This window comes from Brassica oleracea, chromosome C7 (assembly GCF_000695525.1).
Source record: "Brassica oleracea var. oleracea cultivar TO1000 chromosome C7, BOL, whole genome shotgun sequence".
NCBI classification, from domain to species: domain Eukaryota; kingdom Viridiplantae; phylum Streptophyta; class Magnoliopsida; order Brassicales; family Brassicaceae; genus Brassica; species Brassica oleracea.
Window position 1 is genome coordinate 5,251,503 of NC_027754.1, and position 14,546 is coordinate 5,266,048.

General features: G+C 34.5%; 2 protein-coding genes across 2 annotated transcripts; one reads left to right on the forward strand and one right to left on the reverse strand.

Moving 5' to 3' along the window:
* The first annotated feature begins 4,008 nt into the window (after positions 1–4,008).
* On the forward strand, positions 4,009–5,579 carry LOC106305020 (rhodanese-like domain-containing protein 19, mitochondrial). The gene is made up of 6 exons (XM_013741399.1): positions 4,009–4,103; positions 4,195–4,275; positions 4,382–4,455; positions 4,545–4,615; positions 5,090–5,143; positions 5,248–5,579. Exons 1-6 carry the CDS (start codon positions 4,081–4,083, stop codon positions 5,368–5,370), a joined length of 426 nt encoding a protein of 141 aa, XP_013596853.1. The 5' UTR covers positions 4,009–4,080; the 3' UTR covers positions 5,371–5,579.
* Positions 5,580–6,501: 922 nt separating this feature from the next.
* On the reverse strand, positions 6,502–10,878 carry LOC106306871 (AT-rich interactive domain-containing protein 3-like). Its single transcript, XM_013743645.1, is given in 14 exon segments — positions 6,502–6,846; positions 6,926–7,018; positions 7,106–7,156; positions 7,238–7,304; positions 7,397–7,457; positions 7,551–7,605; positions 7,696–7,803; positions 7,905–7,997; positions 8,135–8,180; positions 8,247–8,299; positions 8,389–8,428; positions 8,499–8,572; positions 8,574–10,317; positions 10,781–10,878. Coding segments are annotated over 13 exon segments (2,574 nt in total). The 5' UTR covers positions 10,305–10,317; positions 10,781–10,878; the 3' UTR covers positions 6,502–6,744.
* Between the last annotated feature and the right edge of the window lie 3,668 nt (positions 10,879–14,546).

A 14,546-nucleotide genomic window follows, 5' to 3' on the forward strand; every position in this document is an offset into this window, starting at 1 on the left:
AATTAAATAAGAGTATTTTAAATACAAATATGCATAAAATAAGTATATAATAATACATTCATTCTAAAAATTTGGTAAATACAAAAAAGTTAGATATATTGCATAAGGATTAATCTTTTATGTCATTCAAATAGAAATACATATAAAATTATAATAAAATATTTATAACAGTGTTGTATTAGTTAATAAGCATGGAACAATCTATATGACGCTTTTAATTTTTTTATTAAGAAACAATATACACATGTTTATAAATACATTTATACATTTACGTATACAAACAAACTGATATCTAAATATTAGTTATTTAATTGGTAAAATTGTATAAAAACTTAACTATGAAAAATAATAAAGCACACTTTAAATAAATTTCATAGAAAAATGTATATAAAACAATTTTCTATTATATTATCTTAATATTATTAAAAAATAAAACTAATTATTAATAAAGTATTGATAGTAGTGTATAGCATAGTATAGTAGTGTATATGTACTGAGAAATCTATGTGATATTAAAATTATGTACTTATAAGAAATTATAAATACTTTAGTAACAGTAATTTTACTTTTATAATACAAACAAATAAATAGCTAAGTTCAAAAATAACAAATTTATAAAAACAATGTAAATAGGAAATCAAAATATTTTTTACGAAATTCATATTTTTCTTAAAAAATATTGCAAAATTAAATTAAATTATTAAAGCAAACTCGCGCTTATCGCGAGTAAAAAATCTAGTTGAATGAAAAAGATTGGGTTTGGATAACGGTGAATTGCAGATAAATGGAACGACCAAGACGTATTTGAAGAGTCGGAGATCAACATCGTTTCTGCAAAGAACAATCAATAGGTATGTGAGAGGTGGATCTAAAATGGGCCAATTCGAAATATTGAGCAGCCCACATGAATGACCAGGTTAAAACTGTTTAAAATGAAAGACCATTTGACATGGCAAAATGGAGAATCCATATTGGTTGAGTTTTTAAACTGACGTGGCATGCTTCTCCTTGCACCATATTCTCCTTTTATTATTGTTAGATTTTTAATAGTATATTTTTGTTTATATTGTTTTGTGAGACAAATAGAAACATGATATAATTTCAATTCGAAATTAAATATTTAATTTTACAAAATAACTAAATCACTATAACCAATTAATATTAGTTTATTTTAAAATTTTAATCTTAATTAATATGTGTAATAAGTAGAAAATATATCTCAGTTAGTGTTAGTAAAATTATTTTTGTAATATCTGATAAAATAAATTCATAGTAATATATTTAGTTCCTTTTAAATATATTATGTTGTTTGAGATTATTTAAAAAAAAAGAAATTAAATGAATTACTAAAAATATAAAACTATTTTTGTAAATTTTCTTTTATGAAATTAATTTTACATATGATAATATTACATCTTATTTTCTAAATATTTCCTTTGTGTTATATATGTAATTTGGACAGTATAAAAACAAACCTAAAATTAAATTTTAATTAATCAATAAAAAAATTTAATATGGTAGTTCGATATAATTTTGAGTTCACTAAATTTATCTTTCCACTTAATTATTTCAAGAATTGACGTAAAGACGAAATATAAAAAAGTAACCTCTCAGATAATATTTTTATATAGAAATTTCATGTACATTAGATTAATACTATTTACTATTATAGTCAACATAAATATTTAAACTAAGCTATTTATAGATGACATATTTAATAGGAAAATTGCATTGTATCAGGTTCAAACAAGTAATAATTTATTGGATAATGAGAAAAGGTGACTGCGATATTCAACGAATTTTATGTCTTATATATCAAAGCACCTTTCTCCTCTTAGTACGCTAGAAAGATTTGATGGTCTGTTGGGGGTAAGGAATGTTGGGGCTAGCCTTTCTCCTCTTCATGCGGAGATGGAAGCGTTATTCTGGGCAATGGAATGTATGAGAAACCTACGTCAATTTCAGGTTACGTTTGCAACGGATTGTTCTCAATTGGTGAAGATGGTTTCGGAACCAGAAGAATAGCCAGCTTTTGCAAATTATTTGGAAGATATCAAGACCCTGAAAGAGAGTTTCATCCGATCAAAAATTATCCATGTTCCAAGGACGCATAATGCAATGGCGGATAATCTAGCCCGTAGAGCTAGGATGCAACCGTCTTACGTTGTCCACATGGATGCAGATCGCCCAGTTTGGTTTACAGAGTCTATATGAGTCTGTAAAAGTCGATGACAAAAAAAAATATATCAAAGCACCTTTTACATCTACTGGTTTAATCTCTTCATCCTTTGTTCTTTGTTTTTTTTTAACTCTCAAAGATTTTTTTATTAATCAAATTGTTCACATTTCATGTACAGATGCGGGATATTCACCTTCTCATCCTTCCCCATCACCACACCCATAATAACGCAAAGATATATCAGTCTCACCCTATCAACCCAAGTCCAAGTATTGCTCTCTTCCAAATGCTTCTTTTTTATTATCTGCAAGTTTATTTTTTCATTTGTCTTTATCTGCTTGCTCCAAAAACCATCATCATCTTTCCATGTCACTAACCCACTGTTCTTCTCTCGCTTCACTTTCAGACCAGTGACAGTATGATACTCTTGCAATCCAAAACGCAGAAGCCTCCTAGCGAAAGTGAACCACTTCTCATGTCTCTTGCTTGTCATCAACTCCTTACACAAGAAAGAGTGTACCAACCTCGCCGAAAACTTCAAATCATTCTTCTGGATAACCATAATATGCGAGAAAATGAGATCTTTCATAACTTCATCGAATTCTGGCTCCATTTTTTCCTTCAGCAACTCGAGAAGTTTTAGTCGGCAGCTGTTATTAATCTTTTTAACCTGAGGTTCTAAACCCTCACCGTATAAACGACTAGGCAACTCCAACACCATACCTGAAAATTGAATACAATACAACACAATAGCTATTAATAACAAATATCACAGCTCAGTTAAATAATGTCTCTTAATACTCTATCAATAACCAATGTCAACAAAACCTAAAAGAACTAGCATTTTCACTATATCAATTTCAATTTTCTGGTGTTTTGATTTTTTTTCTTAAAAACAAAACCTAAAATTCCTAAATCTATCCAAAAAATATGATTTAAGCCATGGGTTGTGTATAAAATCGTCTCTAATCATCACCTTAACACATGATTGAAGCCTAAACATCCTAACAAACTCAAAAAATTTACCTTTTACCTTTCTATTTTCAAACTCTAGAAAGAAGTGGAGATAGAGTTTCATACCTTTGCAGAACAAACTAAAGAGTGATCGATTCGTAAAAAGCTCACAAAATCGTATGGGTTAGGCCGAAGAATCGTCCAAATCAAAGTGAAATTGAGTGAGTTAGGGTTTATGAACTTGGGTGAGACTTTGATTTTCTCCCCCCTTATTCGTGAAGGAGATGAGAAATTATGGGTTTCATCCAAAAAAAATCGAGTTTAAAGAGTTGAAATCATGCTTGGTCGGTTCAAATCAAGTGAGAATCAATCCAGATATAATCGAAGAAAACCAAAAAATCGATTCGGGATACTTTCCTAGGCACAGGATCAATTGATCTATATTGAGAGATCGATCTATATAAATCGACCTTCGCCGATCGAGTGAAATGGACCAGGTCGATCAGTATATACTCCGCGTTTTTCTTGTTCTACATAATGATCAGGATCGATCGATCCGTTGGACCTTGTAAATTCGGATCGATCGATCCTGCATGATCGAACTCATTATTTATTTTATTTAAAAAATTACAATTTTAAGGGCATTACTACCATTTTGAAAAAAAAAAATAGTCTAATGGGACATAAAGTAATAGAGATTAGTCTAAATGGACATAGTTATCATTTTTTTTCTCTAAAAAAAACAATTTTCCCAATAAAAAAATAGTTGGTCAACTTATTTGTTACACTTTATAATTGAATAAATTAACATATACATGATCAAGTTGTATAATTTTAAGCCGTATTCTTTTATGTCGTATTCATATGTACTTTCTTCAACCTTTATCATATCAGAAGAAGACCCCCACAAAAGAAGATCTAACAAGACATCTCTTCAAGGCTTTCCCATGGAGAAAACAAACACAAAGACGTGTGAATAAAATCAAATCTCTATCCTAAGTATGTATATGCTCATATATCTATCTTGAGTCTTAGATTTCTGTTGTCTCATTTTTGTACAGTTTTGAAGATGTTGAAAGTGTTGATGTCTATACAGCAAAAGGTTTGCTTACCATTGGCCATCATAGATATCTCGATGTTAGGTTAGTATAAAATATATATTATTTCATTTTATGCTTCTCTAGTTATACATGTTTTATATTATAATTATATATAAAAATAATTTTTGATCTTTATGGGTGATTTTAGGACAAACGAAGAATTCGCAAAGAGCCACTTTGATGATGCCTTGAATATACCTTACATGTTCAAAACAGATGAAGGTAATTTTTGAAAATTTTGCAGAATGCCATATTGCAAAAGTTCTGACAATAAAATTTTAAAAAGAAAAACTATTGTGAATGGTTTGTAGGTAGGATTGTAAATCCGGATTTCCTTCCGCAAGTGTCATCGGTTTGCAAGAAAGATGACAATCTGATCGTGGTAAGCTTCACTTAATTCATGACTATTTTTTTCTATCAAATATTGGATTTAGATTTTTTAGTTAAGATAATTTTATATCTGATCTTTTTGATAAAAAGTGTGTGGTCTTAAACTTTATTTTACAAGATTAGGAAAGCCCCCAGAAATATAAACCCAACTTTTAGAGGGAAAATTAACAAAAAAAGAGAGAAGGCAATGCTTATTTCATTGAAATTGATCAATTTACAAATAAAGAATTTGCCTCTGTTTATAAAAAAACATTTCAAAATGGACATTAGGATCAAAACAATATAATGGCTTACACCGAGAGATGAAAAAGAAAATGGAAAATGTAATAAGTGATGACTGGTTATGTATTCGATAGAAATTGATGTTAAGATTGATTTCTAGGGATATTTCTTGGAATACAATTCTTATGAAATATCCTATAGATACTCTAAAATCATCTAAAATGTTCCTAATACTATTTTTAAGGCTTGTAATTCTGGAGGAAGAGCAACTCGTGCTTGCGTCGATCTTCTCAATGCGGTGAGTCTATTCAACAACAATATATACATTTATTTTTTATATACACAAATATTCATCGTACTTATATAAGTTATATTATATATTCGTATGTCAATACTCTGCAGGGGTACGAGCATGTGGCTAACATGGAGGGAGGCTACTCGGCTTGGGTTGACGCTGGTTTCGCCGGCGATAAACCTGCCGCGGAGCTCAAGACCGCTTGCAAGTTCCGCCCTAAGGACAACTAAACCAGCCCAGTCTTGTTATAATTCACTAAAACATCTCTATCTTTTATATATAATCGGTTTGATGCAAAAATATTTGAAAGTGCTTTTGTGGTGTTGTATTAAGTTTGTCTCGAGCTCGATGAAGCTGTTTGCATGGAGTGTTACATTGGGCATGTTCATTTGTCTATCAATCTGGAAGGAGATAATATTAATGTTTGTTTTGTGTTAAAGTGAGAATCAGTGGTCCATCCAAATGAATTTTAAATTTTAGCATAAATATTAGGATTTTAAATTTTAGCATAAATTAGTGCATCTTGATAGGGATGAAATTATCCAAAAAAAAAAAAAAAAAAATTTACCATATCTAAACAAAATATTTAGAACAAGGTTTATACAAATAAATAATCATGATATATTTTCTTAAAAAACTATATAACACATTTTTACTAAAACTGCCAAAATGCAATTTTCGGTCAAAATCAGAAAAATATTTTTTCCACCATAATCGTATAATACATTTTCTCGCAGAAACTATCAAATCATATTTTCCACCGGAACCGCAAAATCATAGTTTTCAATAAAAGTGCAAAATGTATTTTCCCATCAAAATTACCAAAACCGCAGAAACACATTTTAATGCAAAACCGCCAAATCACATTTATCCGCAAATATCCCAAAACACATTTTCCGGACACCATTATAAATCCTATTTTCACAAAAATGCATTTACTGTCAAACTGTAAAAGTACATCATTCCTCTAAAACCGTAAACTTTTGGAAGTATTTTCACAAAAACTGATTTTTTGCTAAAAATGAAAAATTATATTTCACCAAAATCGCAAAAATGCATTTTTCTACGAAGACTGCAAAATTATATTTTTGGACAACAACCATATTTTAGATAAAATAACAAAAAAAATAGTGTAGTTAACTATAAATTAAAAATATGATTTAAGTCAAAACAAAAGTATATAAATCTTTTATTTACTAAACTCATTTAGATAAAAAGAGAGATAAAAAATAGTAATTCATTAAGATAATTCATCTAAATAAACCATCTTGATGAGAAAAATGAACAATGCCAACTAACGTCCAAATAGATCATTTAGATATTTTGGATCAATTGGATGGAGAAACAAGACAAGCCCACAATGTGGAAAAGAAAGTAGAAAAGGTTTAAATAACGTGTGCTACAAATCTATGGTGATTTTTGAAGGATCTAATTAAAGAGAAGAGAGACCATGAACTAGATGGCCTAATTAAAGCATCCTAAAATGGGCTCTCTCAAGTTGTGTGTCATGTTCTCAATCATAAATATACAAACAAAAGTCTCTCTACCATTCTTATCTCTGCGTCTCAAATCTTCAAAGGCTTTGTTGAAACTGTAAACCGTGTCTAATCAGATTGCTCAAGTGGCACACGGACGAATAACTGCCCGTTTAAGGTTACCACAGCCGATGTATGATGCGGATCAATCCTTGTCGGCAAACTAACCACCTGCAGTTCAACAAAATGTCATTCAACATTCTATACAATCAAATCCTGTAACAATGTGTTATGTTCTTGGCAACATTACCTTTTTGAAAGGAGTAGCTCCCCATGGATTCATAGGGTTCTCTGGTTCGCCACTTATTACCAACCGTCCTGCCGGATCTGATTGGACTCGGACCTGTGTTGTTATTTGCCAAGATAAGTTCACATGTACACAAAACGAGTATGTACATAGATTCTACTCCAAGTGTGTGAGAGAGCTAACCTCTTCACGGACTAGTCATGGGACTAATGCATACACCTCGAAGCAATCTTCCTGCAGTTATTGGAAGAGACTATTAATTAATACATAAAACAAGGTAGGTGGATTGCTCAGATTTGTAAGATAGCAACATACCGTCCTCTGTACGTTAATCTTCACCCAGTCAGCTGGTGGTCCAACATCAACAACTGTCACATCCAACCTGGAAAAAGAAAGCGGGAAAACAGAATTAGGATTCAAATGTGATATTGTCACACGTTGAAAAGTCATGATCAACAAACTAATAAACCATACATAGGTCTAGACACTTGGATGGCATGCTCAGTAGACGAAGGCCTCTTGCGTTTCAGCAAACCTGATGACATTGTGACAAGTACGTACTAAAATGAGGCAAAGCTTCAATAATACAAATGAGAACAAAGACTTCTTCATCGAACAGAACTCATACCAGGGGTGTTTCCCATCTGTTTTTCTCGCTTTTGATGAAGAACTAAATTCTTATCCTACAAATTACAAAACACTATTTGGTTCAGACGACGGCAACAAAGATGTAGAGTGAATGTGATATGTTCGGTAACATGATTCTGTCGGACCTTAACTGCAGGGTCATTAACTTCACCGTTTCCATTAAGACGTTGTGAATTCCAACCTTGCATAGCACGGGCTGCTGAATCTCTTTTCGCTCTACCAGATCCAGAAGCCTACAAGACATCAGGTTAAGTTATAAACTCACAAACATTAATCATAAGAAGAAGACCAAACAAAAACTACAGATGCATGAAATGATAGTCAGGGATCTTACCTGATTATCAATATTCATCGGTTCTGGCTCAGTAGCAAGGGGTATCTGTAGTTCACCCATCATGACTTTATGCCGCTCATATTCAAGAAGAGCCTGAAGAATGAAGAAACGATTACAAGATGTTACTGGACCTTAAGAAAAAATATATCTTCAGAGGATTCACAGTTTTCAAACATTTAAACTTTGTTTCAGAAGGACTGAAGCAAAAGAGAGTTCATATAGGCTCTCACCTTTTCGTAAAAACCTCTGAAAGTCCATGACACTGTTGTACATGTCCTGGAAAACAATTAAGCAATTAATTAGAGCAACTTCTTGGGGAATATGCAAAAAGATTCTTCTAACTTTGGGGGCCTGAAAGACTCTCCTACTTGCCTCCATAGTTTGCATCCAGTAACCTGTTCAGAATAAAGCATAAACTAATCATATAAGAGGATCACCAAAGAAAGGATGAATGTTCATCAGGCGCATTGACAGTGGGACGTACCTTGTCATAACCACCCAATCTAATTACAGCTCTAAACAACCTTGCACCAAAGAAATTAATCGGATAATTAGCTCTTCACAATCTAAATAAAAGATAGGAAGCAAGCTTACTTAAGGCAGTTTAGTCCCTCCCCATAAAACTTTGGAGGTTTAAAGTCCATGCTTCTCTCTCTAAAAAAACTGGTATAATTCTTTCATAAAAGCAGATTGATCCTCCTCCGTTCCAGATTCATTGCCATCCGACGCGTCATCCAAGAGGAAGGAGCGCTTTGCGCTCATGGTCCCATCACAACCAGGTGCTGCCTGATTTGCGCTCATGGTCCCATCGAAACCAGATGATGGCTGACCTATTTTATGGACCCCATTATTCAAGCCTCCACTTAACCCCTTTGTATCCGAAGAGACAACACAAGGAGGACCAGGTTCAAGTCTCACTGATGCATTCTCATTTTCAGTATCACTTTTCTCAGGTACTAATACTATAGAATAATCTTTCTTTTCAGCATTAGGAGCGTCAACATTCACATCGTTGTTATTAGTAGAGTCAATACCAGCATCAGTGACCAATTTAGAATCAGGTACATCAATTTCCATGTCTTCTATAGGTTCAGCCTCAAGTGTAGCAACTCCTTCGTTATGATCAGATGAAGTCTGGGCACTGTCTCCTGAAACTCCAGCAGCCAAAACATCAGAGAGTTTGTCATTTTCTGTCAAATTTTCAGTGGCAGGCATGTCTGGCTCCTTTTCCACATTCACTGTGGTTTCTATGAGAGGCTCGGATGGTTTATCCTCCAGCTTTGATACGGTCTCAGAACCAGGCACCTCTAGCCCTTTTTCAACCTCCGTTGTGGTTCCTTGATCATGATCTACCGGCCTACTTCCATCGTCAGCTAAATTCATATTGTTAGCCTCGCCCTCGTCTATCTTGTCATTGTTCTCCTCAAAAACTTTGGTATCAGAGTTGACTAGAAACTCTTTCTGTTCTCCTGAGGATATGATGTCAAGTTCTTCTGCAGTTTTGTCCTGCTCCGTTACAGTGTTAGCAAGATGGAGCGGTGATCCTTTGTCCACCGAGAGTTTGGTATCGGGAATCACTGGAAACTCTTTATGTTCTCCTGAAGATGTCATGTCATGTTCTTCAGCAGTTTTGTCCTGCTCGGTTGCAGTATCAGCATGATGAAGCGGTGATCCTTTCTCCTCGGAGAGTTTGGTATCAGGTGAGAGTGCAATCTCGGTGTGGTCTCCTGAGGATAACATGTCATGTTCTTCTTCATATTTATCCTCCTGCTCCATTACAGTATCAGCAGTATGAAGCGGTGATCCTTTGTCTTCCGAGAGTTTGGTATCAGGAGTGACTGTAATCTCGTTTTGTTCTCCTGAGGATGTCATATCATGTTCTTCTGCAGGTTTTTCCTCCTCCGTCACAGTATTAGCATGATGACGTGGCGATCCTTTGTCCTCCGAGAGTGGTACTGTGGTCGTTTCTTCATGGACAACTGCAGTATCTTCGTCAACCATGTCAGAATCTCTGCCATTTCTCAAGACATCCGAACTTACTTTGTTGGACGCAATGTTCTGCTCTAAAGTGTCTTCCACAGAAGGAGGAGGACTTGGATGTCTGTTCACTTCTAATTGAGAATTCTTCTCATCATCGATCTTTGGTGGATCATCATCGTTGGTACCTTCTTCAGTGACCATGGGCATGGGAGGAGGAGAATCCTTATGTTCACTTTCAGGATCGTCCTCTCCTATTGTCTCTTTTGGATTCTTATCATCAGCATTATCTAGACTTTGCTGTTCAGTCGCAATTTGTTTATCGGTTTCCATAACATTATCTAGACTTTGCTCTTCAGTCTCAATTTCCTTATTGGTGTCCTGTCCAACTCTATCAGTCTCCCTTTCTGTTATATTCTCCATTTCAACAGCATTCCTATACAGGGAAACTTTTATCAAATACCAATTCACTCATAATTAAGATAAACCCCAAAACATAATTGAATCAGGTAGAAGAAAAATAACAAAACAAGAGCTTAAAGGTATTTTGATCATTGGTTGTATAGGGATTTGTGAGAGCAATTCAACAAATCCCCAGTTGATGATACGTTTGGTTCTTACTTAGTGTTGTAAGATTAAATGAGGATGAAGAATCGTGTTTCTGAACCTATCAAACATCAGTGTGAACATAGCATAACCAGACATAAAAGAGCAAAACTCAAAAGCAAACAAAGAAACTAAGTCGAAGGCATTTTAGGCCTAACAGTAACACAAGTGAAAAGAGACTTACTTATTCATACAAAATTTCATGCTAACAAAAGTCGAAATTGGAATCAAAGGTTATCTATTTTATGCAGTCAATTTCAGATTTAAAACAAAAGGAAGAGAACTTTACGAACCTCGGAAGAGAATTTTCGCAGCTCCTCCTCCTCCTGAAAACACCACCCCACTTTTCAATCGAAATTGGAACAAAGCAAATCGAGGGTTTCAATTAGAACCGGGGTTTCTAGGTTTTGGGTTCATGGGCTTCGGCTTACTCTCGGCCCGATCAACAGCATTACTTTTTTTAAGCCGACGATATTCAACATTTATAACTTCTTTTTCAGAAGCTGTCGAAATATATTTTTTCCATTAATGTTTTTGAAAATTGCACTAAACTTTAAAGAGAAATTCCCTATGATTTAAGTTTTGTCAGAAAAATAATTTTCAATAAAAGAAATGACTAAAAAAAGTTTTATTAAAGACTAAAAATATATTTATATTTTAGGGTTAACTAATCTAGACTTAAGGTTTAAACTTAAGAGATGAGGTTTTGAGGATAGAGTTTCAAATTTAAAAAAAAATAAAATATAAATATTAAAAATTTCAAAATAAAATTAAAAAAAAAAAAACTATTTTGATCACTTTACTTATTGTAAGCTATTTTTGTGACAAAACTTTTAAAATAGGCAATTTGAGAAAAATGCTCAAATTTAACCTCGAATTTAAAATATATTTTGTATTGTTATTGGTACACCACATAATTTCCTTTTTCTTAATAAGAGTGTTAAAATTTAACAGTTTTTGAAAATTTCATTAAAATTTTAACTAACACTCAATTTAAAAAATTAAGATGGAATGATCGACAAAAATTTTAAGCCACCAAAAGTATTTAGCAAGTTAAATAGGTAAAATACATAAGAGGTATTTGGCTGAAAATACAAGAAACAAAAGATATTGAAGTAACTATACACACAACTTTTTAATTAGGTACGCGGATATAGCCGTCAATGTAAACTTACCGCTTTGTCCTCTATGCAGGTTATGCATCACAAAAGAGTGTGTCAGACATGTCAGAGGAATGAGACAGTTTTGTCTTCATTTGTTCCCACTTATAGTAAAAGTGAAACACGAGTAACCAAAGATCCCTCGATTGAATCTACCCTCCTGCAAGCTTGCATGATATTCCCGTCCATAGTTTGAAACTCTGGTTTCATTTTCTCAATAACAAGGGAAGCAATGTAACCTGGATCGTTTAAAGGAGTTAGGACAGGCAGTTTCTTCGATTTCTTAGCCTTCGATGTCAAATTATCGGTTTCTCTCCTGCGATCTACATCTAACTTACTCAGCCCGCCAACAAACATGGACTTCGTGAACTGAAAGTTTGTATTGATGAGATATACCATGTTGTTAACCTTCTCATCATCTTCCTCGTCAGACCAGACCAAATTTGACTCGTCTATGGGTCTCAATGGGTCTTCATCAATTATACTTCTAAAAAAAACCTGTAACACACAATACGTAGGCTGAGTCTTTAACTAATTCTTGCAAACATTGCATTTTAGAACAACGTTAATTAAGCCGGATATAAATCATCGTAAAACCGAAATTAATTGGACTTCAAACTATTTTATTGTCCAAAAAACCACACCAAAAGACCATGACATGTTCAGACCAAAATGTATAGTCTATGCAAATTCCTTACATTAGTTTGCTTGTCAACGTTTCTTGCATGACCAGGACTAAGAGTCTTTCTCTTTGGTTTCTCACTCATACCATCATGTTCTTCGTCGCTGTCGCCTTCGGAATCAGAACACATTTCTTGGACAACTTCAGTAAGAGAGGGGACGGCCTCAACCATCACAAGCTGTAAGGCAAGTGCAAATCCTTTAACAGCAATGGTGTTCTGTGACAGAGCAACCTCGTCTCTCTCTTTGATACTTCCCATAAGCATGTCGAAAGCAAGTCTTCCCCATGGATAAGAAAAAAATTCGTCCAGATCTTCAATAGCCTCAGCGTGTTCTCTACAAATTTTCATCTTCATGTTTGTTGGGAGAAGAACAGAAGATAATATCGCCAAGCATGCGTATTTGATGCGCACAGCCCGATCTGCAACTGAACGCCTCGCAAGCAACTTGATCACGGAAGCAACTGTAGCTACCTCAGCTTTTCCAAATAGGGAAGGCCAGTAAGGTTTTTCGGAAATAGTTTCTTTGAGCTTCATCTTTGATTTCATTGGAAACTTTCCACATGGTAGACCGGTCACAATCGCAAATTCTCTAAGGGAAAACCGTATTGGTTTACCAGCAAAACGGAACCAAGCTTCATGTTTTTTTTTTCGTTTTCAACTGCCTCGATAGTATGAATCTGGCGAATCTCCCGGAAAATACTGGTTTGTCCACAATCTCCAGAATTTTCCCAAACGCAGATCTCCGTATAACCTGTACTTCCTCCTCTTCTAACGCATTAAAGATGCGGTTGATGGCTCCGGATGAGAGATAGGTGAGAACACGCACGCCGACTGGTTCTTCTCCAACTGCAAACATCATCTCAGGGATCGGTCTGACAGGTTGTTCTTTCGGTGGATCAGAATAATCAACTAGCCTAATAGAAACCATATTTTCTCGTTTGCGTCTTGGATGTATTTATTGTTCTTGGTTTTCTTTCTTCTCGGCTGCAATTTCGTCTCTTCATATACGTTTAAATAACCAGATAAAAGAGAAAGTTCAGTAGTTAAACAAGCTGAGAAATATTTATGATCAATTTAATTTCACCTATTGCCGACTGATTCTTATCTTCAGCTGCGTGAAGTACACGAGGTTGACGTGAAAGTGACCCTTATGTGCTTTTATTGCTACTTCTACTAGGACCTATAGACTAGGTTAGCTGTCCGCAATAGAGTTGTCAGATATAGTATATAGGGGTATTTTTGGGCATATGCACCAGGTAAACAGTCATGAAAAGCCACTATGCCAATTCCCTAAATAATCTTCTGAACGTTGATATCGGATGCAATTACTCAATACATAATTTGATATTGGAGGACCAGTATAGGCTATTTCCGTGTACCTAACATGATTTAGGTAGTTCCTACAAAAAAAAACATGATTTAGGTAGTCAAACTGAAAATACATACTTAACATAAAGATATCAATCGTCTTATCTTTGAATGAGGGGTTATCGTCCGTCTTTAAGGTGGTTTTAAGGGGTGTTTGCAATTTTTTGAACTAACTGCAGGTAGAACCTGAGGTAAGCCAGCAATGGAACCATCCCTTAGAGGCTGCAGATATGACCACTGTATAACTAAAACAGATATCACATATCACATAAAGCATCAGCTTCACCGGCACAAATAAAAGAGACCATGATAAAACAAGCAGTGCCTAACATTTTATAAGTAACGTCACCAATTGCACGAGAGACAGAAGCTAGCATTGCTATTTTGATACACCAAATTGTCTAAAATGAAACATCATTACACTCTCACTACAAGAAAACATAATCTTAACGAGGGCGGTTTTCCTCGTTATTTTGTCGTAAAAGAGGCTTTACGACGAATTAGCGAGGAAACGCGTTTGCTCGTTACACGTCTGTCGTAACACATATTTCCTCGCTAATTCGTCGTAACTTAGCGAGGAATATATTTCGTCGTAAAGACGAAGTAGGGCGATTCGTCGTAAAGACCACGTCAATATTCCACGTAAGGACGTCGCTATAATTCCTCGTAAATACCTCGAAAATAGTTCCTCGTAATCTACACGTAAATACCTTGAAAGAGTTTCCTCGCAAAATACACGTAACAACCACGAAATGATTTCCTCGTAAAATGGTCGTAAACTTTTCCTCGTTATTTCCTCGTAAATGGTTCCTCGTAAAATACTCGTTAAATGTTTCTCGTCATTTCCT